The sequence below is a fragment of the Lactuca saligna genome, chromosome 6, assembly GCF_052625555.1.
Source record: "Lactuca saligna cultivar CGN05327 chromosome 6, ASM5262555v1, whole genome shotgun sequence".
NCBI lineage: Eukaryota > Viridiplantae > Streptophyta > Magnoliopsida > Asterales > Asteraceae > Lactuca > Lactuca saligna.
In genome coordinates this window covers 64,158,527-64,182,351 of record NC_136422.1, presented here as the reverse complement: position 1 = coordinate 64,182,351, position 23,825 = coordinate 64,158,527, and the positions used below count along the sequence as shown (strand labels likewise).

The 23,825-nt window shown below is 34.8% G+C and overlaps 1 protein-coding gene across 1 annotated transcript; it reads left to right on the top strand.

Moving 5' to 3' along the window:
- Nucleotides 1-19,980: 19,980 nt before the first annotated feature.
- Nucleotides 19,981-21,452, top strand: LOC145002663 (putative CoA ligase CCL8). The gene is made up of 7 exons (XM_078961886.1): nucleotides 19,981-20,154; nucleotides 20,396-20,567; nucleotides 20,678-20,766; nucleotides 20,885-20,954; nucleotides 21,049-21,101; nucleotides 21,193-21,326; nucleotides 21,395-21,452. Exons 1-7 carry the CDS (start codon nucleotides 19,981-19,983, stop codon nucleotides 21,450-21,452), a joined length of 750 nt encoding a protein of 249 aa, XP_078818012.1.
- The last annotated feature ends 2,373 nt before the right edge of the window (nucleotides 21,453-23,825 follow it).

Below are 23,825 nucleotides of genomic sequence, written 5' to 3'. Positions count from 1 at the left end.
ATTTAATGAGCTTCTTACACTGACTCGGGACATGAGTCAGCATCTTCTACGAATTGAGGCTGATGTCCACCAACTGAAGGGATTCTTTTGTCAACTCCTTCCCCTTGCCCAAAACATGATGATGATAAAAAAAAAAGGGGGAGAAACTGACTCTGTTGAGCTTGGATCTGAAGATAACATTTTAAACCAGACCGAGCCACCATAGCCTGTGCACGAGTCTGATAAAATAGCAGAAACTGAAAAGCCTACTGACGAGTCTGATAGACCAGCTGATACTGAAAAGCTTGTTGAAGATAGTGAGCATGATGATGAGGATGAACATGATGATGAATGTTAGATGCTGGACATGAACTTCATTGATCCCACTGTGCCAGTTCAAGGAGAAGCCTCAGATGATGATGAAGATGAACATGATGATGAGTGTCAAATGCTAGATATGAACTTCATTGATCTCATTGTGCCAGTTCAAGGAGAAGACTCAAATGTAGCTAGCGAGGATCTTCAACCTCTATCTCGCAAGCGCAAGGCAGCAGATACTGAATTGGTTGTTTCACATACTGATACTTCTCTTTCTAGCAAGAAACCTAAGTCCATGGTCAGCATATCCAATTTGGCAGCTGAATGGAACATGTCTCCTGATCAAGTTAAGCAAATTCTTGATGAAGCCAATAAAGCTCAGCTTCCAAAGAATATTGCTTAAGCTGATGAATCTCTCATTCAGCATAAACTTCAGGCCAAAGGATCCTTTGAAGCTCAGATGCAAAAGTTTTTAGAATATTAGTCCAAATCTAAATCTTCACAGCCTCCTCCCAGTAGCAGCAAGTCAAGAACTGATAGTGTTCTCGACAGGATTCATCGCAAGAGGTTTCAAGATGTTCTTAAACGAAGAGGGAGCAATGATAAGATCATCAAAGTTAAAGCCTCAAAACCTCGTAACGAGAAAATTCTTACTTTGTTGATCACGCGTCAAGGTCTTCAACATTCATACACTGAAGTTGTCAAGAAGGATGAGCTGATCAGATATGGATACTCTGAATGGATGGAATTGCTCGAATTAGCATCCAAGCAAACTTCAGCTCTCTCTTCAGAACTGACATGCGCTCTTCATTTACTGATCAAGAAAGTTCAGCGTCTGGATCTTGTTCCTACATAGTGTCCTCAGCAGCAAGGCTCAAGTTCCTCAGTTCCAAGAATCAGAAGAACTAGATTTCAAGTTGATAGTGAAGATGTATTGGTTCTAAATTTTGGTGCTGAAGGAATAAACAACTCTCTTCCTATCGGTGTTGAGCCGGTTCAACATAAGTTCATCTCTGTTCCTGAACATGGAATGTTTTATCTTGATAAAAACAGGAAAATGTGTTTTCAGCGCACTACAGAAACTCCAAGAGCTCTAACAGCACATCTTGTTGGTTTAAGACAAATGTGGATGAGTCATCAAGATCTCTCTGGAGAGTTTCAGATACTGATTGCTATGGATTTACTGAATAGAAGACAGGAGTTGCTGGATAGTCCTTACTGGCCAGTCAAAATAGAAGCTGAAGCTGAGTATGAAGAATTTATGTCCAGAGGTGTTCTAGTATAGCTGTTTTTTGAACATCATCATATTGGGGGAGATTGTAAGGTCGAACCTTATAATATGATGATGTTTGAAACTGATCACTCAGCATCAGCACGTAATCCAGCGTCAGCATCAGCATCAACATGCAAGTTGTTCAGTGTATATCTTTATATTCAATATTATGTAACAGATTTAGTATTTATCTTGTTTCCATAGTTATCGTTTATTAGTTAGCTGGAATATCCCTAATTTGTAGGGATTGTCTAAAATAGTTCTATATAGTCTTTTGTACAGGTTTGTGAGATGTTGTCTTTCACAAACCTTAATAGCTGCTTTGTGCAAACTATAATCTCTTTGTGAGATTATCATTCTTAGTGAAAGTTCTTTGTGAAACTTCGTTGTTCTTATTGATAGTCATTGTTTGATAAATTGTTTGATCTAAGGTTCTTTCATTAATAATTCAAATTTAGTGACAGTGCAGGACTGTTATAAACTGTCTTTTGATAGTTTAAGTAGTTTTTGGACAAAGAAGTCTGCCTTGATAGTTTTCAGACAAAGAAAGTATTTAAGCATTTTGGTCATAATTTTCTTGGTACAATTATAATCACGAAAATCATAACTTCCATATTCTATGTTCTTGAAACTATTATGAGTCTTATCCGATTAAAGGTTGGGAGTTCCACTCAAATGCTTTAAGCTGAAAGTGTACACATGATTCTCATAATTTCCAAGCCTTTTATTACCCTGAATTCTAAAAATGATAAATCTCAAACAAATGTGTTATGGACAAAGCAAGATATACGAAAATATGGAAGGAACCAGGTGGTTATGTAACAATTGCGCCTTTTGGCACCGATTGTTATTCAAGAAAAGTTATCAATGTCGAATATAATAGACTTGACACGTAAAATATATCAATATATGGTAAAAATATAAGTTTCATATTAAGATAAATAGGAAAAAACCGACTGAATCATCCGTAAGTTGTAAAAATTAGTGCACCGAAACATATATATATATATATATATATATATATATATATATATATATATATATATATATATATATTATATTTAGAAATTCGGCATCTTCTCAGTCCCGAAAATATAAATTTTGTAAAAATCTAAGTTCATATGGAGATATGAATTTTATAAGAAATAAAAATCGGTTGCGTAGTTAAAAACTATTAACATCAAAACGTACATAGAGAATGGTTGACTTTTGGGTAAAGTCACCAAAACGATAATCGTAGTGCTCTTTAAAATAGAAATTCTTGTAAAAGTAACGCCAAGATTGGAGTCCGTGCGAGTGAGTTATGATTTTTGCAAAATCATTCAATTATATAAATATAAGGGCTAAATATAAAATTCGGAATTTGTCAATACAACTTAAAGGAAAGTTGTAGTACACGTTGAGAGCTATGCGTGGATATAAAAAAAACATTGAAAACGTAGCTCGTAGGAGATACAATTTTTTTTAAATTTTGTGACAAGCACCCGACGCGAAAGGTGCACATCGTGTGCATGTGCTTCTAGAAGGAGGTACAATGCACCAGCAACATTCAGACATGTGTTGGCAGGAGGATGGAGCCATGAGGTCATTGCGCGACATGCCCATGTCTTGCACGACATGCACTCCTAGTAGAAAAGAGTGTTGCCCGTTCACTTCCTTTCCTTACACTTCATCCATTTTCTCTCTTTCTTCCTTTGAAACTTCTTCACAAATCCTTCGGATTTTTTATATCTTTGTTATATATTATTATATTTTTGAGTCTGATCAATCCCTAGACGATCTTCGAGTCCCGAGTCTCGATTCTACTATTCTTCATTGGTTTCACACTTTACAAGTGAGTTCACGACCCCTATTTTACTGTTTTAAAATGTTTTACGGGGGAATACATGTTTATCAAATGGTTTAATAAAAACAATATTTTAGAAATGTCAAATCATTTTATAAAGCTAGGTGTCTTAGGATAATGTAGTTATAGATATTATGACTAGTTGTAAGCTATAATAATGTGCCTAAGAGTTATGATGGCCGATAGTCTAGGAGTAGATAATACTTAGATGTTATAATGGCCAAATCTCTAGGAAACCTTAGTACCAAGGAGTTATGCTAGACAAATTTAGGGATATACACTCTACTTAGTTGTTACTCAGTATCCTCTTAAAATAACCATAATTACGGTATATACATGACGATTTATATATACTACATAATTATGAGATCATAAAATATAATTATCATATATATATATATATATATATATATATATATATATATATATATATATATATATATATATATATATAGGGTTAGGTTCATGTGAGACGGTCTAATTTTGTAAGACCGTAAGACGTAATCCTAGCCACTCATTTAGTAGATAAAACAAAAACATTTTTAAAATGCAAAATAATTGAAAATTTTCCAATATTATTTTCGGAATATATACTTTCCAAAAAAAATTTTAAAAAAAAAATACATTTTTTTACATATTTTAGTAGAATATTTAGAATATTCTACATTTCTGGCAAATCTAGGAGAATATTCTAAGCATTCTAAAAATCATATTAGAAATGTACAGTGTAATATTCTATTAGAATATTTCACGTATTTTTCAAAAAAAATGTAATTTTTTTTAGGTAAATAAAGTTCCGAAAATAATAATTAAATAAGAGTTTTTAGATCTTTCCTTTTATTTTGCATTTTAAAATTATTTTTAGATTTGGTCTCACGGTCTTACAAAATAATCATGGTCTCAAATGAACCCGAACATATATATATATATATATATATATATATATATATATATATATATATATATATATATATATATATATATATATATATATATCATTTGATGATATATACTCGAATATACAAAGAATAGTGTGATGTGTGTGTGTGTGTGTGTGTGTGTATATATATATATATATATATATATATATATATATATATATATATATATATGGGTAATTATAGAAAAATAAAAGATAAAAGATAAAGGATAAACACCTGAGGTCAATGCGTTAGTGAGTTGATAATTCCTCCAAAGGCCATGATTAAATTCGGCATTTGCCCAATACCTATAATCGTTAATCCTACGAGAGCCTAAAAGCATCGATTATAGGGACTTACGGTAATACATTAGATCACCTTAGAGTATAGTCGAATATAGGGGCTCATGGTAATACATTAAAATTGTCTTAGAGTTTAGATTACTATTAGGGACGCTTACAATGGTAATTAAATACGTTAGGATCATTAGATATCCTAAAAAGATAGTAAATTATGATTAATAGAAATATCCTAATTAAAATGCATTAGGATCGTTAGATATCCTAAAAGTATAGTAAATTTGGATTAATAAAAATATCCTAATTAAAATATGTTAGGATCGTTACATATATTAAAAAGATAGTAAATTAGAATTAATAAATATATCTCAATTAAAATACGTTAGAATTGTTAGATATCCTAAAAATATAATAAATTAGGATTGATAAATAATATCCTAATAAGATATAAATATCCTAAAAATATAATAAATTAGGATTGATAAATAATATCCTAATAAGATACAAGATAGGATCGTTAGAAAGATAGAAAGCTAGGTTAATAAAATATTTAAGAAAGGTTTTTCTCAAAGAAAAATGATTCTTAAAAGTTAACCAAAATCGAAAACTCTAAAAACATGTGAACTCACCAACATTATGTTGACGTTTTCAAAACCGCATGTATTCCTAGGAGGCCGTGAGATGGAAGCCTACACTCCCGGAAGCAGCAGCTGATGGAGGAAGTAGCTTGAAAACCCCTGTAGTTTATCGTTCATGTCTACGTGTTAGGACACATTTCTGTAATAGGAACCCTAGAAATCTGATGTAACATTTTATCTATAAATAAAATAGATTTTTGTGTTACATATTTTTTTATACTGTGCAATATATATTCAAGGACTGAGAACCAATATCCCTACGTCGATCTGGCGTTTCTACCGACGGTCGGGCAGGGTGTGACAGGTTACCTATAATATAAATTTGATCATAGAGCTTTCAAGCGTGGTTTTTTTCCACATAATAGAAACCGGACATAAAATTTGTTGGTTACTTGTTTTCAAACTAAAATGAATTGATAAATTCATGTCATAAAACAACATCAGGAACAGCAGTGAAAGACTTACAAGCTGTGATTAAAGGAGCATTGTCGCCTGGTTTGCATCGATTTAAATATAGGGAAGTGTGTAAAAACTTTTGTGGAAAGAGAGGAGAATCAATTGTGTATTTTGGGGACCGATTCCATTTACCTAAAAATCGGGAGGTATTGGCTGCGGGCCTCATGAAATTAGATGGTGGATGGAAAGTCTTTTTGTGTGTAAGGTAAGTGTAAATGGCGATGGAGGGCCCAGACGTGACCGGCTCCAAAGTATGCCACCGACAATCTCACCCTCTTCCAATTGTTCATATCCTTATCCGTCTGATCGAACACCACTATGCTTCTTCTATTGTGAAAACAGAAATATTAGAAAGATAAATATGGACATTATGTTGTGGAAAACAAAACCCTACACAACGAATTCGAAAATTAGAAACTCAATAGCTTGTCTTAGTAATCAGTACGGTGTATCTGATCAAATGCATTAAGCGTTACATAGATGCGGTGCAGAAGGTGAAAATGTAGTACCTGATATAGATTAGCAGCAATGAAGGCTATGTTAAATATAAAGAAGTGGCCCGCAAAATCACTTCCCATGCTGTGTTAGAGGTCGATGAACATACTTTGAGATTTCTGGCGTATCGCTGGCAGAGGCGCCACGATTTTTGAAGGTACCATGTGGTGTCAAGGCTCGGCAGAAGGTCGGATTTCATCGGAAGTTAGGAGACGATGTGTTTGGACACATGCTCGACGGGATCTGGAAGGGGAAGTAGATGAAGCGGTGGAGAAAGTTTACAGATAAGAAAGGGTTCATCTAGATCAAGAATATAGAACGGATTAAACTAACCCTTGTAACCGATTAACAGTGGTGGAGTTAGGTATTGTTCCTAACTCCACTCTCTTATATATATATATATATATATATATATATATATATATATATATATATATATATATATATATATATATATATATATATATATATATATATATACACACACACGCTTTTAAAGATGTTTTTTATTTATATGTAGGTGTCATTATTGACATCCATCTTTGAAAACTGTTGTATAGACTACATAGTCCCTAAGGCTACAATATATTGCCTCAAGAATAGGGACACACATCATTTGTTCCGCAGCCAACAAAGTAAAAAACAATAATTTTTAAAATGGATGTCAACAATGACACCTACATATAAATAAATAAAAACAACTTGAAATGCCTAATTTATATTAATTAAATGATTGTAGTATCAAAGAACAAAGATAATGAAAATTTTACTTAAATGTTGACCTTACAATACAAATAAATGCAAGACATCGCACTTGAAAAAAATATTACTAACTTTTTAAATTTAATAATATTAGTTGTTAAAATTTGAATTATTTATGTTGCTAGTTGTTTCAAATGCAATGTCAATCGACAATCGCTCAAATCATGTATTCCAGTAATAGAAAATATCACAAAAGTTATCTGACAAAAAATAAAACATTTTTTTAAGTATCATCATATCATGTAAAAAAAATCAAAATAATACAAAGGTTCAATTTTTTTAAAAAAATAACATGAGTAATAAAAAATTTTCAAAAACCAATATCATGTGTTAAATAATAGAAAAAAGTCTTTATTTTTCAATAAATTGAATACATATTAAAATCTTACCAAGATGAAAAATCTAATAGCGACATCAACACTAGTATGTGATTTAGAATCAGAGGGAAGAGGGAATCCGCGGTCGTATAATACAAATTAGTACAACAGTGTTCCAGTTGAAGTAAGGCATACCTCCGGCATTCGAACAACGGAACCACCCAAGTGCGGTAAAAGTTTGTAATCAATGTCCGGTCTTTTCTGCCGATAAATATCAACACCCTTAAACATAGGGTTAATGGAAAATAAAAAGGAATACCACATGCATAAGTGGATATCTAAAATGACTTTGATATATATATATATATATATATATATATATATATATATATATATATATATATATATATATATATATATATATATATATATATATATATATATATATATATATATATATAGGAATTAAATTTCTAAACTTATAAATTAACTTTTGAACTGAATCATATTTAATTAAGAATATATATATATATATATATATATATATATATATATATATATATATATATATATAGAGAGAGAGAGAGAGAGAGAGAAAAAGAAAGAGAAAGAAAGAGAGAAAGGGGCAAATTTCTTTATTTAATACATATTCATATAAAATTAATTTGTAGGTGAAACTTTATTCCAAATCACATACTATTCGTGATGTCGCTATGAAATTTTTCATCTTGGTAACATTTTAATATGTGTTTAATTTTTTGAAAAGTATAAACTTTTTTGTATCATTTAACATATGTTGTTTTTTTTTTTTTTTTTTGAAAATTATTATTACTTATGTTGTTTTTAAAAAATGAACATTGGTATTATTTTGATATTTTTTCAAATGAAATGATGATACTTAAACATATTTTTTTCAAATAGTTGTGATATTTTTCTATTACTGGAATAGATGATTGGGGTGATTTCTTGTTGACGTTGCATGTGAAATGGTTAGAATAATAAGTAATTTAAAATTTAACAACTAATGTGTTTAGATTACAAAAAGATTTCGTAATATTTTATTTCTACAGCCGGATGTCTTGCATATATTTGTAATTAACAGGAAATTTGCAATTATCCTTGTGCTTTGATACAACAAACAATTTTTTTTGATATTAAGTAGTCATTTAAAATTGTTTTTTTATTTATATGTAGGTGTCATTATTGGACAATTGTCTTTAAAAACTGTTGTGTAGTGGTGTTGATTATGATGACGAATGCAGAATCTGAAATGATATAGTGAATCATACAAGAATCATGAACACAAAGAACAAAAGAGTAAATAAATCCGGGTTTTGCTCGAATTAGTTTTTAGAAAGAGTACAAATGGGTTTGCAATAATTCTATCTCTAAACTAATCTCTCATAAAGTTTTTCCCTTCTTACTTACATAAAATGAGTGTCATTCACTTCCTTATAAAGGAAAGACAACTTATTACACACATACAAAGGAGTAAGAACACATGACATCCAAGAGTGACTTTGCACCCTACCATTCTCCCCCTCAAAGTTAGGATTAGATGTCTCGGCTTCAATATCCAACGAGCTCACACGATCAAGACCAACTCCCCCTCGAAGTAATATTGGTCTTCAAATCCGCAAATGAATACCCGATAAGTTTTAAATACCCACTCTACATTCTCCTGCTTTTATAATCAACAAGTGATTATAAACCCCACTAAGGTTGAGAAGCGCCCGAGGAATAAACTTCACAAATCTCCCTCTTGATGTGTGCCAAAAATGAAACTGTGAAAAACTTCCATGAAAAAACAATCACGAAAAGTCATGAAAAATTTCCAAATTTTTTTTGAAAAATTTAAACTTTTGTGTACGTTGCAAGAATTTTGAAAATTCGGGTAAAAACTGTCAATATCAGAATTTTGCAACGACCCGTTGCTCCAAAAATAGTCTCTGATGCGAAACTTTACCCCAATTGCGAAACTGGGCATAAAGTGTTAATTCGCATATACTGCAGGGACCAGAAATGTGAATTCCTCCATTTCTCATAATTTTTTAGCATAATTATAAAACTGGGCAAATTATGCCAATTCTTCAAAACTTCATGGATGCAACATGAAACTTCTTCATTCTTCACAAATTTGTCCCCATTTCGAATTATAGATATTTATGCCAAATTAGACCCTCGACATTGAACCATGTACAAACCCTCGACATCGAATACCATAGACGAACCCTAGACATCGATACCCAATTGACCAATTTCAAACCTTCAAGATCAATCCTTCGAAATCAAGACTATACACCTCGACGCTTGACTCCACACATCTCGTCGAGTATCGAGTGTCGAACAGGCACCCCAACCCTTCGATCCTCGAAGCCAGATAAGGAACTCGACCTCGTTTCCATGTAAAGAACTTCTACATCGATGCCATTTAAGAACCTTCAAACTCGATGCCAGTGAAGAACCTCGACCTCGATTGTTTTATCCCACTTAATTCCTGCAGGAGAATTCAACTGTCGAGTATGTAGACCAAGCCTTCGTTGTCGACATAACCATTTGATAGCAAATTCGACGTCGACTCCAATCCAATCAATCAAACAAACCAGTCTACCCCCAATGCTAAATGAAGACCATCGACCTTAAGACATTCGACCATCACACCCCAAAACTTCCAATTCGATATCCAAATATCACCAAATTCAAATCCAAAGATCACCAATCAACATCAAATTCAATTTTAACCCCAAATCAGCCCTTCAATACTAAAATCGATTTTCCTAATTTGATTTTCAGATTAAAAACAACAACTGAACAAATTCATCATGTTCTTCATCACCTTCAACTGTTCTTGAGAGTTCATCAACAGGAATCACAAAAATTCTCATTGATTATCGAATTTCCTTTGTCCGAAAGCCACCAATATGATCATCAATTAGTTACTTCATGGGAATCATTGATATTTTTCAAAATTGGAACATAACATTTATCAACTCTCTATATTAATCATCAATAACAAATGAATCTATGATTGAACTAAGATTGAATTTTGGAAGAGAATAGATGAAAAAAATAAAAACATATCGATTATTGATTACGAGAAAGATGAAATCGATGAAAGTGAATCAACTTATCGGAAAAAAAAAACGAGATTAATCAGACACAATGTATTTGATTTTAATGAACAAATATCGGAATAATCAATTAGGTACAATTATTTGACTTTTTTGATGGAATTATCGGATCATGAATAGTAAACAAAAAAAGTGGACTCAAAAATTTCAAGGAACAGTAACAGGTTTGTTTATTTGGGCTTAGAAATGATCTATGAACAGTAATGCGAGTTGTAATTTTCGGCTTAATGAAAAGTGAATTTCGAAATATTGAAGAAAAAAATGGATTCAAAATAAAGAAAATTTTAGAGAATATGATTTTGATTTTTTGATTGATCTAAAAATAATAATTGAATCAATAATGGAGTTTGAAACGAAATAGATCCAATGAATCAATACAATCAAAAATGAAATACGAAACGCACGAATCGAAATTAAAATTGAATTTCGATAAAACCTGGATTGTTTTTCATCGGATCATCAAAAATCAAGATCATTTTGGAATCCATTTGAAAACTTGAGACATCTTCTTGATGATACCTTTTCCATTTGCAACACATGAATCAACCATTGATGATCTTGGTTCTTTTGTTAGAACAAGCAAATCACCAAATTGAAAATTGTACCACCCATGATGCGTGTTGTACAACTCGTTCTTTGTGTTCTTCAACGATCTAACACCATCTTCATAAGTACCATCAACACTTTTGGGTTTTGAATTCAACTCCATTGCAAAACTTGGAGATTGTTGCTTTGGAACCCAAATTTGCTTCATGGATTTCGGCTTCACAACAACATTTGAATATTTTTATGAATAAACCCATTTGTTCTTGTTTTTTATCTTCTTCTTCTTTTTCTTTCTCATCTTTTTGCATCTTGAAGATTTGATTTCAATAACAACTTCATTCTTGAAAACTTCAATTTTGCAAGTTTGAATCAAATCTTTTAGAGTTTGATATTTGTAAATTTCTTGGATTGACGGTTTTCGATAAGGAATTATTCCTTCAAATGAATCGCAAGAACACAAAATATCATCGGTTTGAACTTTAATTGAGCAAAAAAAACTTTTTCATTTTCATGAGAATCAACTTGAATCTTCTTATCATGAAAATCAAGAACATCAAGAACATCACATTGAATTACATAGTCTTCAACTTCAACAAACTTAAAAGCATGAAGATCATTTGGGTTTTTAACAAGAGAAATGTATTTCTTATCAAACAAATCTCTTTCTTCTCCTTCCTTTTGATTTTCACTCCAAGATACCATGTTCATGGAAATTTCAACCAAGCATCCTATCTTTAAAAGTGGTTGAAAATTAAATCTTCCATGATCATCCTTCAAACCTCCATAAGAAACCATAGTATCCCATGAAATCAAGCCACCTTTCAACAATAATACATAGAGTTGATTTTCGTTGACTTTGTATTTGACATCTTCAATTATCACAACCTAAGAATCATAATGCAAGTACACCATCTTTGATCAATTGATAACAACTTGGGTTTTTCTAGAGAGAGAAAGTGATTTTGAATGGGTTTCTAGAGAGAAAGCAAAAATCACTTGAATTCTAGTGAAGAAAATCGAATTATGAATCAAATCAAGTAATAATTCAATTTCTAGAATCCAAAAACTCTCTAAAACACAAAGGTCAAATACAATTAAGAATCATCAAATCAAAAATGTCATCATGGATCAATTCTTGAGAGATTCAGGAACACCTACTCTGATACAATTGTAGTGGTGTTGATTTCGATGACAAATGGGGAATATGAAATGATTTAGTGAATCATACAAGAATCATGAACACAAAGAACACAAGAGAAAATAAATTCGGGTTTTGCTCTCATTAGTTTTTAGAAAGAGTAAAAATGGGTTTGTAATAATTCTCTCTCTAAACCAATCTCTCATAAACTTCTTCCTTTCTTACTTACATAAAATGAGTGTAACTCACTTCCTTATAAAGGAAAGACAACTCGTTACACACATACAAAGGAATAATCACCCTAACATGTTTTTTTTTACATTGTTGGATGCACACCAAATGACGTAAGTGGGTGCGGTATTGATGATATTAATTAGGCATGTAAAGATTTTGAACTTACTGGAGGATGTTGATGATTTCGTGGTATACTGTGATGCGTCAATCATAGGTTTTGGTGTGGTACTGATGCAGAGGGGTCGGGTTATTGCTTATACTTCGAGGCAGCTGAAGCCTCATGAGGTGAACTATCCCACTCATGTTTTGTAGTTGAGGGCAGTGGTTTCGCCCTCAAGATTTTGCGACATTACCTCTATGGGGTATGTTGTACCATTTACTTGGATTACAAAAGCTTAAGGTACTTGATGGATCAACCAAATCTGAATATGAGGCAACACATGTAGTTGGATGTGGTGAATTGTAATGATTATAAGATCCTTTATCACCCCAGGAAGGGCAACATAGTGGCCTATTCGAGATCTATGATTGAGGATGATAGTGATTACTCCATTATTGAATTGTAACGCTTGTATCAGGTATTATTTATTTCTCAAATTTTTAGGGTTTTAGACCGGAGCTCTATGAGTTAGGGAGCTCCAACTCGTCGTGTAAGGATCATATTGGATGTGGGTTAAGGGTCTACTCAACGAGTTGAAAGGACCCAAATTGACGAGTAGACGCTAGAAAGGAAAACCCTAATTTTCAGGGCTTGTACCCTATTTAAAGGCTTTAAGCCTCATTAGTAGCCTCCCTTATCACCCCATCATCCAGAAAAACACTAGTTCACCCATTTCCTCTCAGTGTGTGTGTGTGTGTGTGAGAGAGTGAGAAAGAGCTTAGAGAGTGACTTTTGGAGCTCTTTTGGAAAGGAACTAGAAGCTTGAAGAGGATAGATTGAGTAGAAGGCAATAGATCTGGGATTTCCTCCAGTGTTGTAGCTACATTGAGGTATAAAGTCGAAACATTTTCCTTTTATTGCTTAGATCTTCTATGAAAGTTTATGGCCATTATTAGCCTAGTTTGGGACCATTCTTGGATTTGAGCATGATATGAAGATTTGGCTTCAGATCTGGATATCTCAGGGCCTTTGTGGACTTAAAGTTGCTAACTTTATCAAGTATTGGTCCTCCCTCATGCTCTAAGACCCTTGATAAGCTTGTTTAAGTTTTTTTAGTCCTTTGATGCCTTGCATGGATGTAAAGTTAGCAACTTTACATGGTATCTCAACCTTAGGGGACTGGATCTGTAGTTTGGGGCTTTAGATTTGACTGAAAAGGGTCGAATATGTTAAGACTAGGAAAAATCGACGAGTTTCCCTGGTAACTCGACAAGTTGGATCGATTTTCCCCACCTTCTGGATACTGAGTGAACTCGACGAGTTGATGAGACAACTCGGTGAGTTGGCTAGGGCTTATCCCGATTTTTTAAACACTGAAGGAACTCGACGAGTTGCTAGATACACTCAAAGAGTTGGGGTCAACATGGATTGTTGACCTTGACTTTGACCATGGTTAACCAAGTTTGACTTTAAGGGTATTTTGGTATTTCTAGATTTTGACAAATAAGTCACTTGGCGATTATAGGCTGTTGAGTTGGAGTTGTGGATTGGGATTGATCTTATCAGTTCAACATTTCTTGAGAGGTAAGTCTCCTCACCATACCAACGTGTCGAAGGCACAAAGGTCGGCCCATTATATGATATGGGAATTGTTAGTTAATTATGTGATATATCGGTATGGCAATTGTATGGAAGACCTCGGGGGTAATAGATTAAGACCATGTGGGGGTTCCCATGGCATTTAGTATAAGTCCTTGGAGGGTTTCTAAGGCATCTTAGTATGTTTACATGTTTAGCTTGTATGATATTTATTTGTTTAGTGAAGACCATGTAGGGGTTCCCATGGCAAGTAGTCAAGACCGCATGGGGGTTCCAATGGCAGTTAGTAAAGACCATGTGGGGGTTCCCATGGAAGTTAGTGAAGACCATGTGGGGGTTCTAATGGCAAGTAGTTAAGACCACGTGGTGGTTCCAGTGGCACTCAGTATAAGACCTTGGAGGGTTTCCATGGCATCCTTATACATTTGTATGCATGGCTTATGTGGTATGTGTAGCTTATGGAGCTAATATGGATTATGTGATTATGTGATTTGTATGGGGTATGCCCAGGGGAACTCACTAAGCATTAGCTTACAGTTTGTTGGTTTTTTCATGTACTCCAGAGCCTAAGGGAAAGGGCCCAACTTGATGGTGCCGCATGCACTCTCCGGCGATTATATTGGGGACACTCTGATATTATGAATAACATGTTTGATACTATGGATTTTGAAAACAATTGTGATTGGTATTTTATGTTTATTGGAAACGATTTCGTTAATTAAAAATGAAAAAATATATATTGGAAATTTGGGTTGTTACAAGTTGGTATCAGAGCCTTGGTTTGAGGGATTCGGGCACACTCTCGGGTGCGTTAGGACTTAAACTAAGGAAATGGTAAAATTGTTTTCAAAAATCAAAGTTAAAACTTCTTAAACTGAAAAATGAGAGTGCAATGCGTGTAATCGGCCGAGCCCAAGTAAGTGGTTCCCCAATATGTTAGTCATGCTATACTGACATTTGGATTATGATAGTCGAATGGATTTTGCTATGTGTATGCTTTAAAAATTGTATGCGGTTAGGATCTTATAGCCTTAGAATGATTGATTTGGCGTTATTTACTATTCCTTGTATGGTTGTGTTCCTAGGGTAGGGTCTATTATTCAAAAGCCGATTTGATCCTGTTCTGCGTATAATTTGAATGCATAAGGCAACCTGTTATGATTGATCTGATTTCTGTTTTGATGTGGATTGAGCAAATCTTAGGATAGCCTAGGATTTGAGTTATGCGGTAACCTGTGAGATATGTTTTTTTCTGGGACGAATTAGAGTTATCAGGTAGAGACTTGGGGAAGGTACAGGTAGGTGTGGAAGGTAGTTTTGGGCCCGTACTACTGAAAACATAGGATCGATACCCGAACCAATGTTAGATTTGGAAGCTTTAAGGAGAACCAGTGTGGAAGGATCCTCTTTTTGGATATACTGATCATTATGTTTATGGTATTTTAGTGCAGTATGGTGATGAAACGACATGGAGCAGGGGGATCCGGATCTGGATCTGGATCTGGGTCGAGCGACGGTACCAAGCCCATTGACGAGAGGCTGCGCGAGCTTATTGTAGCCGAGGTTACGAGGGGCATCCTTAACACTACCACAATGATTTTTGGGATAGTCAAGGAAGGGATTGCAGACCGTGCAGAGTCAACAAAAGAGCTATGCAGATAGGCACCAATATGATTTGGAGTTTCAGGAGGGAGATATGGTACCCCTAATGGTGTCACCTTGGAAAGGTGTCATCCGGTTCAGGAAGCTAGGCCCCAGATATATTAATCTTTTCAGGTTTATTGCCCGGGTGGGCAAGGTTGCATATCATTTGGTATTGCCCGAAGAGCTCAATCAGATCTACAACACTTTTTGAGTATCTCAACTGTGGAAGTGTTTGGTTGATGATTCCGTAATGGTGCCTTTGGAGGACATTCAAGTGGATGAGCAACATAACTACATAGAGACTAGATATGATCCTCGATAGGAAGACCAAAGACCTAAGAAACAAGGAGTTGAACCTGGTGAAGGTGAAATGGAAGCACTGAAGGGGCTCATAGTGGACTTGGGAGCCTGAGGAGGAAATGAGAGAGCACTATCTGGAGCTATGTGTAGCAACGGACTTTGAGGATGAAGTCTGATTCAAGTCGAGGAGAGTTGTAACATCCGGTTCTGAGGTATGTTTTATTTTTATTTAAGACTTGATTTTAGGGAATCACCACGATGTGGCGAGTCATTTTCTCATCGTGAGTCTTTTTGAATCGCCATGACGTGGTAAGGAGGGCCACCATGTGGCCGCCGCTGGCATCTTAAACCCTATTTTTTCGTGTTTTTCACCTATTTAAAGGAATGAGGAGGCTATGGTTTGCTCACCCTCAGCCTCCACCACCCTCTTAAACTTAGAAGAAACTCTAAATCCTTTTCCTCTACTGTTGAATCTTTCTTGAGTGCTTTTGAGAGGTCTTAAAGGAAGAAGCCAGAAGAAGTAATCCAAGAATCAGCAAGAGAGTCCCTATCTCAATTCTAGAACCTTGTAAGTGTTCAAGGTTCCACCTTTTTTATTATAGAGTGTTAGATCTTGTATTTTGTCCCATTTTCTTATCGATCTTATTAGATGGAATGGTGAGATTTCATAAAGGTTGCAACTTTATGAATCTCTAGATCATTTGGATCAGTTCATGATTTGGATCTGAAGTTTGTTGGGTTGTTTGAGCCATGCATAAGATTTTGGCCATAAACCCCCATTTTGACCTAAGTTGAGTCTAAGACATGCATGTCCAAAAAGCACCAATTTTTATGATGTTTTAGTATCATAATCCCTTATAGAGCAAATCGGCTTGAGACTTAAGGGATTAAGTGATTCTTGATTAAGTCTATGCCATAGTTATGTTTTATAGAATATAAACTTGATATCTAGACCTCTTGGTGGGTCTTAAGGGATAAAGTTGGAAATTTTATCAATTTAGACCATAATAATGATCAAATTTGGACCTTGGAACCTATGGGGTTAAAGGATTTGGCTTAACCCATTGAGACACTTTGAACCAGTTCCCACAACGTGGCCTAGATTGGCCACGGTGTGGCGACTAGGGAAAACACGTTTGTTTTGTAGTTTGAAGGCCATAACATGGCCAAGGATGGCCATGATGTGGAGAGTCAACCTTGACAGTTGACTTTGACTTTTGACTTGCAGTGACTTTTGGTCAAACCCCTAGTTTGGAAAGGAAGATAAGGTTGTACTTTGTATGGTTGTATAGGAGGTTTATAGCATTTGTATTCACGGCAATAGGAATTGTATCATCATTTGTTAGGTGAGTTTCTTTACTAAACTCATGGGTCAAAGGCACCATCACGGCCCACTAGATTATGTTTGTAAGATGATAGTTGTCTTTGTAAAACTTGCTGATATGTATGTATATGCTTGTTATCTTTGTAACTCTTGTTGATATGATTGTATGCTTAGCTGTAGGGGTGAAGTAGATCCAGTATCATCTGAAAGATACCGAAGGGGGTGAAATAGACCTAATATTGTTTGAAAGATATTGAAGGGGTGAAATAGACCCAATACCGGTTGAAAGATACCGAAGGGGGTGAAATAGACCCAGTTTTAGTTTCAAGTTGTTATGTATGTTTGGTATGGGGTATTTTTGGGGAAATTCACTAAGCTTTGTGCTTAAAGTCTTATGTTTATGGTTTCAGGTACTTCCAATTCGAAAGGGAAGGGTTCGACATGATCGCACCACATCCACTAGCATTCCACATTTTATGACATGATTTGTACTCTGATAACTGTTTTATAGATTATCACATTTTTTATGGATTCTGAAATGAATGAATGATGTTTCTGTTGGTTTTAAAAATGAAATTTTCTAACGCCCGTAGTTTAGGGCTAGTCAATTTAGAGATAATAGGGGTCGAAAACGACTTTTCGACAAAAGATTATTTAGAACACTACTAGAAAAACAGCCTTTTACAACGTGTAATCAATGACACGCGCTGATAGAGAACACGCATTTGAGCGTGCCCTAAAAATTGATGTCAGTTTTCCAAAATATGAAGCATAGAGGGCACGGATTTTTGCGCGCCCTTAAATTAGTGTCTAATAAAAAATAAAAATAAAAACACGGAGGGCATCTTAAATAAAATGTGTGTCGTCTAACCATGTCGCTTTATAAATTTTAATGAAACACGCGTTTCATCCGAGGGGGAAATGAAATCCAAAAATTAAAAAGCCCGCTTTGTTTCCACCGGCTGAAACCCCTAGCTCTTCCCCGCCGAAAACCCCATTTCTTTCTTTCTTCTCTCTTGATTCTTAAACCTCTATTCGCCTTCCAATATCAGCTGCTTCTTCGCCCCTTCTGAGTGTCTCCCACCGCCGTCGACTTCCAATGAAAGACGACCGTTCTTCCCCATTACCATCTATCTTCCAAATTACTACACTAACCTCACCGTCTTTGTTCTTTACTGTTCAGAGCCAAAACCCTTTCACCACCACCGCCCTATACGAAGCCTCCAGAAACACAACCCCGACTCCGTTATTGTCTACTTCTTCCCAACGCCCATTCATAAGTCCTAAATACATTCCACCGCTTACTGCTTCGTCTTCTACCTCAATCAAATTGAGAGCCACCGGTGTCATAGAAAGAGAATCCTTCACCGTCAGTGTTATCAAAATCAGAGCCGCCGGTGTTGTAGAAAGAGAATTCACCACCGCCAGGTCGCCACCTCTAAAGGTTTCTGGTTCGTCTCCATCGCCAATTCGGAATCGTGTTCTTAGGTCACTCGAAAAGTACTCATGGTCGGTGAAATCAAAATGTGAAATCATGTTCTTAGGTCACTGGAAAAGCACTTATGGTCGATAAAATCATCAATTACGTTATGTCGCTACAAGGTCAACTTGAGGTAAGTCAATAATTTCTAATTCTTGTAAATAAATCCACCGATTACAGTGGTTTTGATTTACGATACCACTGTTTCTTTCACCAGCAATTTCAGTTTCAAGCACCATCCCAGCTAATTCTTGGGACTCATTTTTTGTCTGCTGACCCTCCTCCACTTTTTCTTGATCAGAGGCAGAGGCCTTCTCAGGAGTTGGACGCCTCAAATGAGAAACCAACATAATTCATAGGGCTCTCAAGACTGCAAATTTGCTCATCGACACTCAATGTAAAAACTATAAAGGCATTAATTACACTTTGACTTATTAGCTTCTTAACTGTTTCTCTGTTTTTTTAAATTTAATTTAACATTTTAATTTTAGGTTGTAAAGGTGGCGGATTTTGGGGTTGCCCGGTTTTGAGTCAAGGGGGAGTATGACAGCAGAGACTGGAACTTACAGATGGATGGCTCCTGAGGTTTCTATTTCTTCCTCTTTACATATAATATTTGAAGATATTTCCTTTTTCACTGATAAACCCTAACTAATTTGGGAATCATCCTCTAAACTCTAAATTTACCATGATGAATGGAGCTACTTATGTATTGTCGTGGTTTGCAGGTTATAAATCATCAACAATATGATGAAAAGGTGACATCGAAGTGGAAGCAAGATCAGAAAGACCTGGGAGTGAAAGGGACAGGGAAAAGGGTCGTGATAGAGAGGTTAAAGATAAATAAAGAGAAAAAGAAAAATAAAGGGAATCTGAAGGAATTGGAATCTTGAATTCCATTTTTGTAGTTTCTTCTAGTGGAAACATAGATTATGAATATTGAACATAAGTTTTGGTTCGTGGATTCTGTGGGAATATGAAGGAATTGGAATCTTGAATTCCATTTTGTTTTTTTGGTTGCTAAACTAAGGATTGTGATTGATTTCCTTCCCATTTTCTGCCAACCAAACAATTAACAGATTGCAATTCTTTCAGATTCCAATTGCTTTGACATATTCCATTCCTTCCAAATAGATTATGTGAATCAAATGGGCCTTTGTTTTCTTTGCAATATCAACACCATGGATCCCAAACACTATTATTTCTTCATTCTTATAACTAGAATAGGTGTTGTGGCTAAACCTTGTGCTGAGTTTGTTGCTGGAGTACTTGCAATATGGTTAAATGCAGGTGTAGCTGTTCCACTTGCACTCAGTTACCCTGAAGCTGAGTTGTTACATGTCATGACTGACTCGGTTTGCTCTCAAAACAACCTTAAACTTTTCTAGTTTCCTATGTTTTTTATTTGGAAGAAATTGCTTTGTATTTGGATGATATTGCTAAAATTTCTTTAATAGGAAGAAATGAAATTCAATAAAATGACTCTTTTCTCCTTATTCAATTAACATACCCTTTTTTTAATGTGGTTTATGTGGCCTTTGTAAGATACAATTTTATTCTCCTAATAATACAACATTGTTAATTTGAGTTTTGAAGGATGTGTCCATGATTTTGAGTACTGATGATCACAGGGAGCTTATGCAAAAAGTTGCAGCTAAAACTACAGCTCAATTTTCTCTAATACCAAATGTTCCTACTATGACTTCACAAGCAGTAGATAATGGTGTTGTACATCAAAAAGAGAATGTATTTGCAAATAACATAAAAGGTATATATCCATGTTCTTTAATATATATATATATATATATATATATATATATATATATATATATATAATTTCATATACAATAATAATATAAAATTGTCTTATTCATACAGACGATGATCCAACATTGATTTTGTATACTAGTGGAACAACTGGGAAACCTAAAGGAGTTGTTCATACACACAGTAGCATTTTAGCACAGGTAATTTAAAGTTTTGGAAGAAAATACTTTAAAAACCAAACTTGTGAAATATTCGTATATTTTTTAAGAAAAAACGTATCTGTGATCTTCTAATTGCTGTTTTCCTGCATAATTTGAGGTGAAAACATTATCAATAGCTTGGGAATACACATCCAGTGATCGTTTTCTACATTGTCTTCCATTACACCATATCCTTAAATAAACATTAAAATAATTACTTTCAATTCCTTTTTTTTCTAAAAATGTTTCACATTTCTTGTTGATTCTTAATTTAATCTGTACATGTTCATGGCCTCCTCAATGCACTATTTGCTCCTCTTTATGCGGGGTCCATGGTAAGCAATTACTTTTATGTTATTTGGAATTAAGTAAAATTCTTTATCATCACCAATTGTAAGTTTATATATATTTTTTATGTTGTTTTAGGTTGAATTTATGTCAAAGTTTAGTGTGATTGGTATTTGGAAAAGATGGCGTGAATCTTACCCAAAAGATGTCTTTAGTGGTCCTGGCCAAGAGCATCAAGCAGATTCATCTAAGGATCTGTCTTCTAAAATAAGGTTAGCACACTTTTCATCAATAATGCCCTTTTTGTTGGTGAAATTACCCATCTGCCCTTTTGGATCAGCTTGGAACACGCGTCCACCGCTTGTCTCAGTTACGTGATTCTCAACTGTGGAATTTAGTTTTTTCATTAAACTCTTATTGTATATTGGCTGTAAATTAGCTGTAAAGTTAATGCTTATCTTTTCTTGTTATGTATTTTCATTGTTTAGTGAGGTAGGCTCTAGTATAAATTTAGGCTCTCTCTTGTATCATTCATCCCAAGAAACACATTCACCATTTCCTTCTCTCCCTAATGGTGGATCTGTTTGAACATATTTTTTTTAATGCTATTAAAGTTAAATTGTAGGGATAAATGCAAATCACAACAATGTAATGGTTTGGTTGGTTTTCTTTTCTGATTTGGTGCCAGGTGAATCTAATGAATCAAGATCTGCCTTGAAGGTAGGAGTTGTGTTGTCAGGAGGACAAGCACCAGGAGGGCATAATGTTATATATCTGGGATTTTTGGTTAGGATTTTGAACTTCCATTTCCTATTGTTCATATTTTTCATACTTCATATGATAGATTGAAGGATTGACTAGTAAACATCAGCAATATTGGTGCCAGGTGAATCTAATTAGTAAAGAAAGTTGAAGGATTGACTAGTAAACATAAAAGTAGAATGAAAATGACAAGTGATTTTGTGTTGTGTTTACAGGGTTGATGAAAGCGAACAGCTGTCGAGTTAGAAGTGGAAAAGAAAGCTCAAGCCGAAAGAGATAAGATGCTGAAAATGCAAGTGTTGTATTGTTCATTTCAATTGTTAGTATGAAACATAGAATAGATTAGATGAATGCAAATTTATATATTGTAAGAAATAGAATTGTATGACATTAAAGTTTATGCAATGGATTGTATTTTTTTTGTATATGGTATTTTATTTCTATTATGACACATTAAATGCAAATTTAATTTAAAAATTAATAAATATATAAATATATATTTTTTTAAATATTTAAATTTACGATACGCAAAAATGTATGTCATCTTCATTTATGACATGGCCTTTCTTGACAGGGGCTTTCTTGATACGCATTGCATGTCATTAACACGCGCGTCGTAAGGTTACGACACGTAATTGCGTGTCGTCTTCCTTTATGACAGGGCCTTCCTTGATACGCATTGCGTGTCGTAAACGCGCGTCATAATTGCGCGTCTTTAATGAGCGTCGTAAATGCGCGTCGTCTCTCTTATGACAGGGCCTTCCTTGACGCGCATTTACGCGTCGTCTGAGCCTTTTACGACGCGCAATGAGCGTCGTAAAAGGCTGTTTTTCTAGTAGTGGAATGAGTAACCTTAACTAAGTTTTAGTATATGTCACAAGGTTTCCGTGCATATAAAGAACGTCGACATCCGAGTTATAACAAAGAAGTTATGACATGTCGAAGTTTCGCGACAGAACCAGCACGACACAACGCGACGTAAATAGTGAATTTACGTTAGAGGGATATTTGGCTTTAGTGATCTAAATGAAAGTTGTAGAGTTCATTAAACCGTGATCGTGCATAAAAAGAACGTCCAAATCTGACTTCGTATGAGGAAGTTATGATTTTTCTAAGTTTCGACTTAGCGGTATGCAGCCTGAATACTCGATTTAAGATCAAGCGGTTTTTAGCCAAAACAATCTATACAAGAATCAAAGATCTCGTCATTAGCAGTGCAACGGTAAAAAGACAGAAAAAACGGACGTCGAACGAAGAAGTTATGAATTTCTAATGAAGTTTTTCTGTCCCGGCCTACTAAAAATAAATAATAAAAAATAAATTCAAATTTAGCCAACAGAGTCTAAATGAAAGTTGTAGAGCATAATCTCACCTACGCGTGGATATAAAGAACGTCGGAAATGGAGCTTGTATGCGAAAGTTATGAATTTTTGAAGATTGTGGCACACATACCAAAGCTTATCCAAAGCGTACACCCAGCGTAACCAAAATTACGCCCAGCGTACTTGGAAATTACACCCAGCATACTGAGTACGCCCAACGTACTTGGAAATTAAGCCCAGTGTAATCCCAGACCCAGCAGCCTATAAATAGAATGCGAGAGCTGCCGATTTCTTTTGTTCAACTCTTTCTTCTCTCTAGTTTTTGCCTCGATTTGCGTGCCAATTATATCCCGAAGCCCCGATATCATTCCCGAGCCCCGAAGCAAGTTCTGAAGCCCCGAGGATCCCGAGAACTGAGATTACCGAGCCGAAGCCTTGCCCGCGAGGAGGCCGGTTTTTGGAAAGATCTACGGAGGAATATTTACTTCTGCAAGTCGTAGTGCTGCCCGATCATCTTCTGATCAAGTGAGTGTATAGTTACTTTCATCATACATATAGATATGAAGTATTTTATAAAATACGTGTTGTGTGTGTGTGTGTGTGTGTATATATATATATTGTTGTTTATATGCGTGAGTGTGTAGTTACTTTCTTCTAACACATAAATATGAAGTATTTGCTATGAAA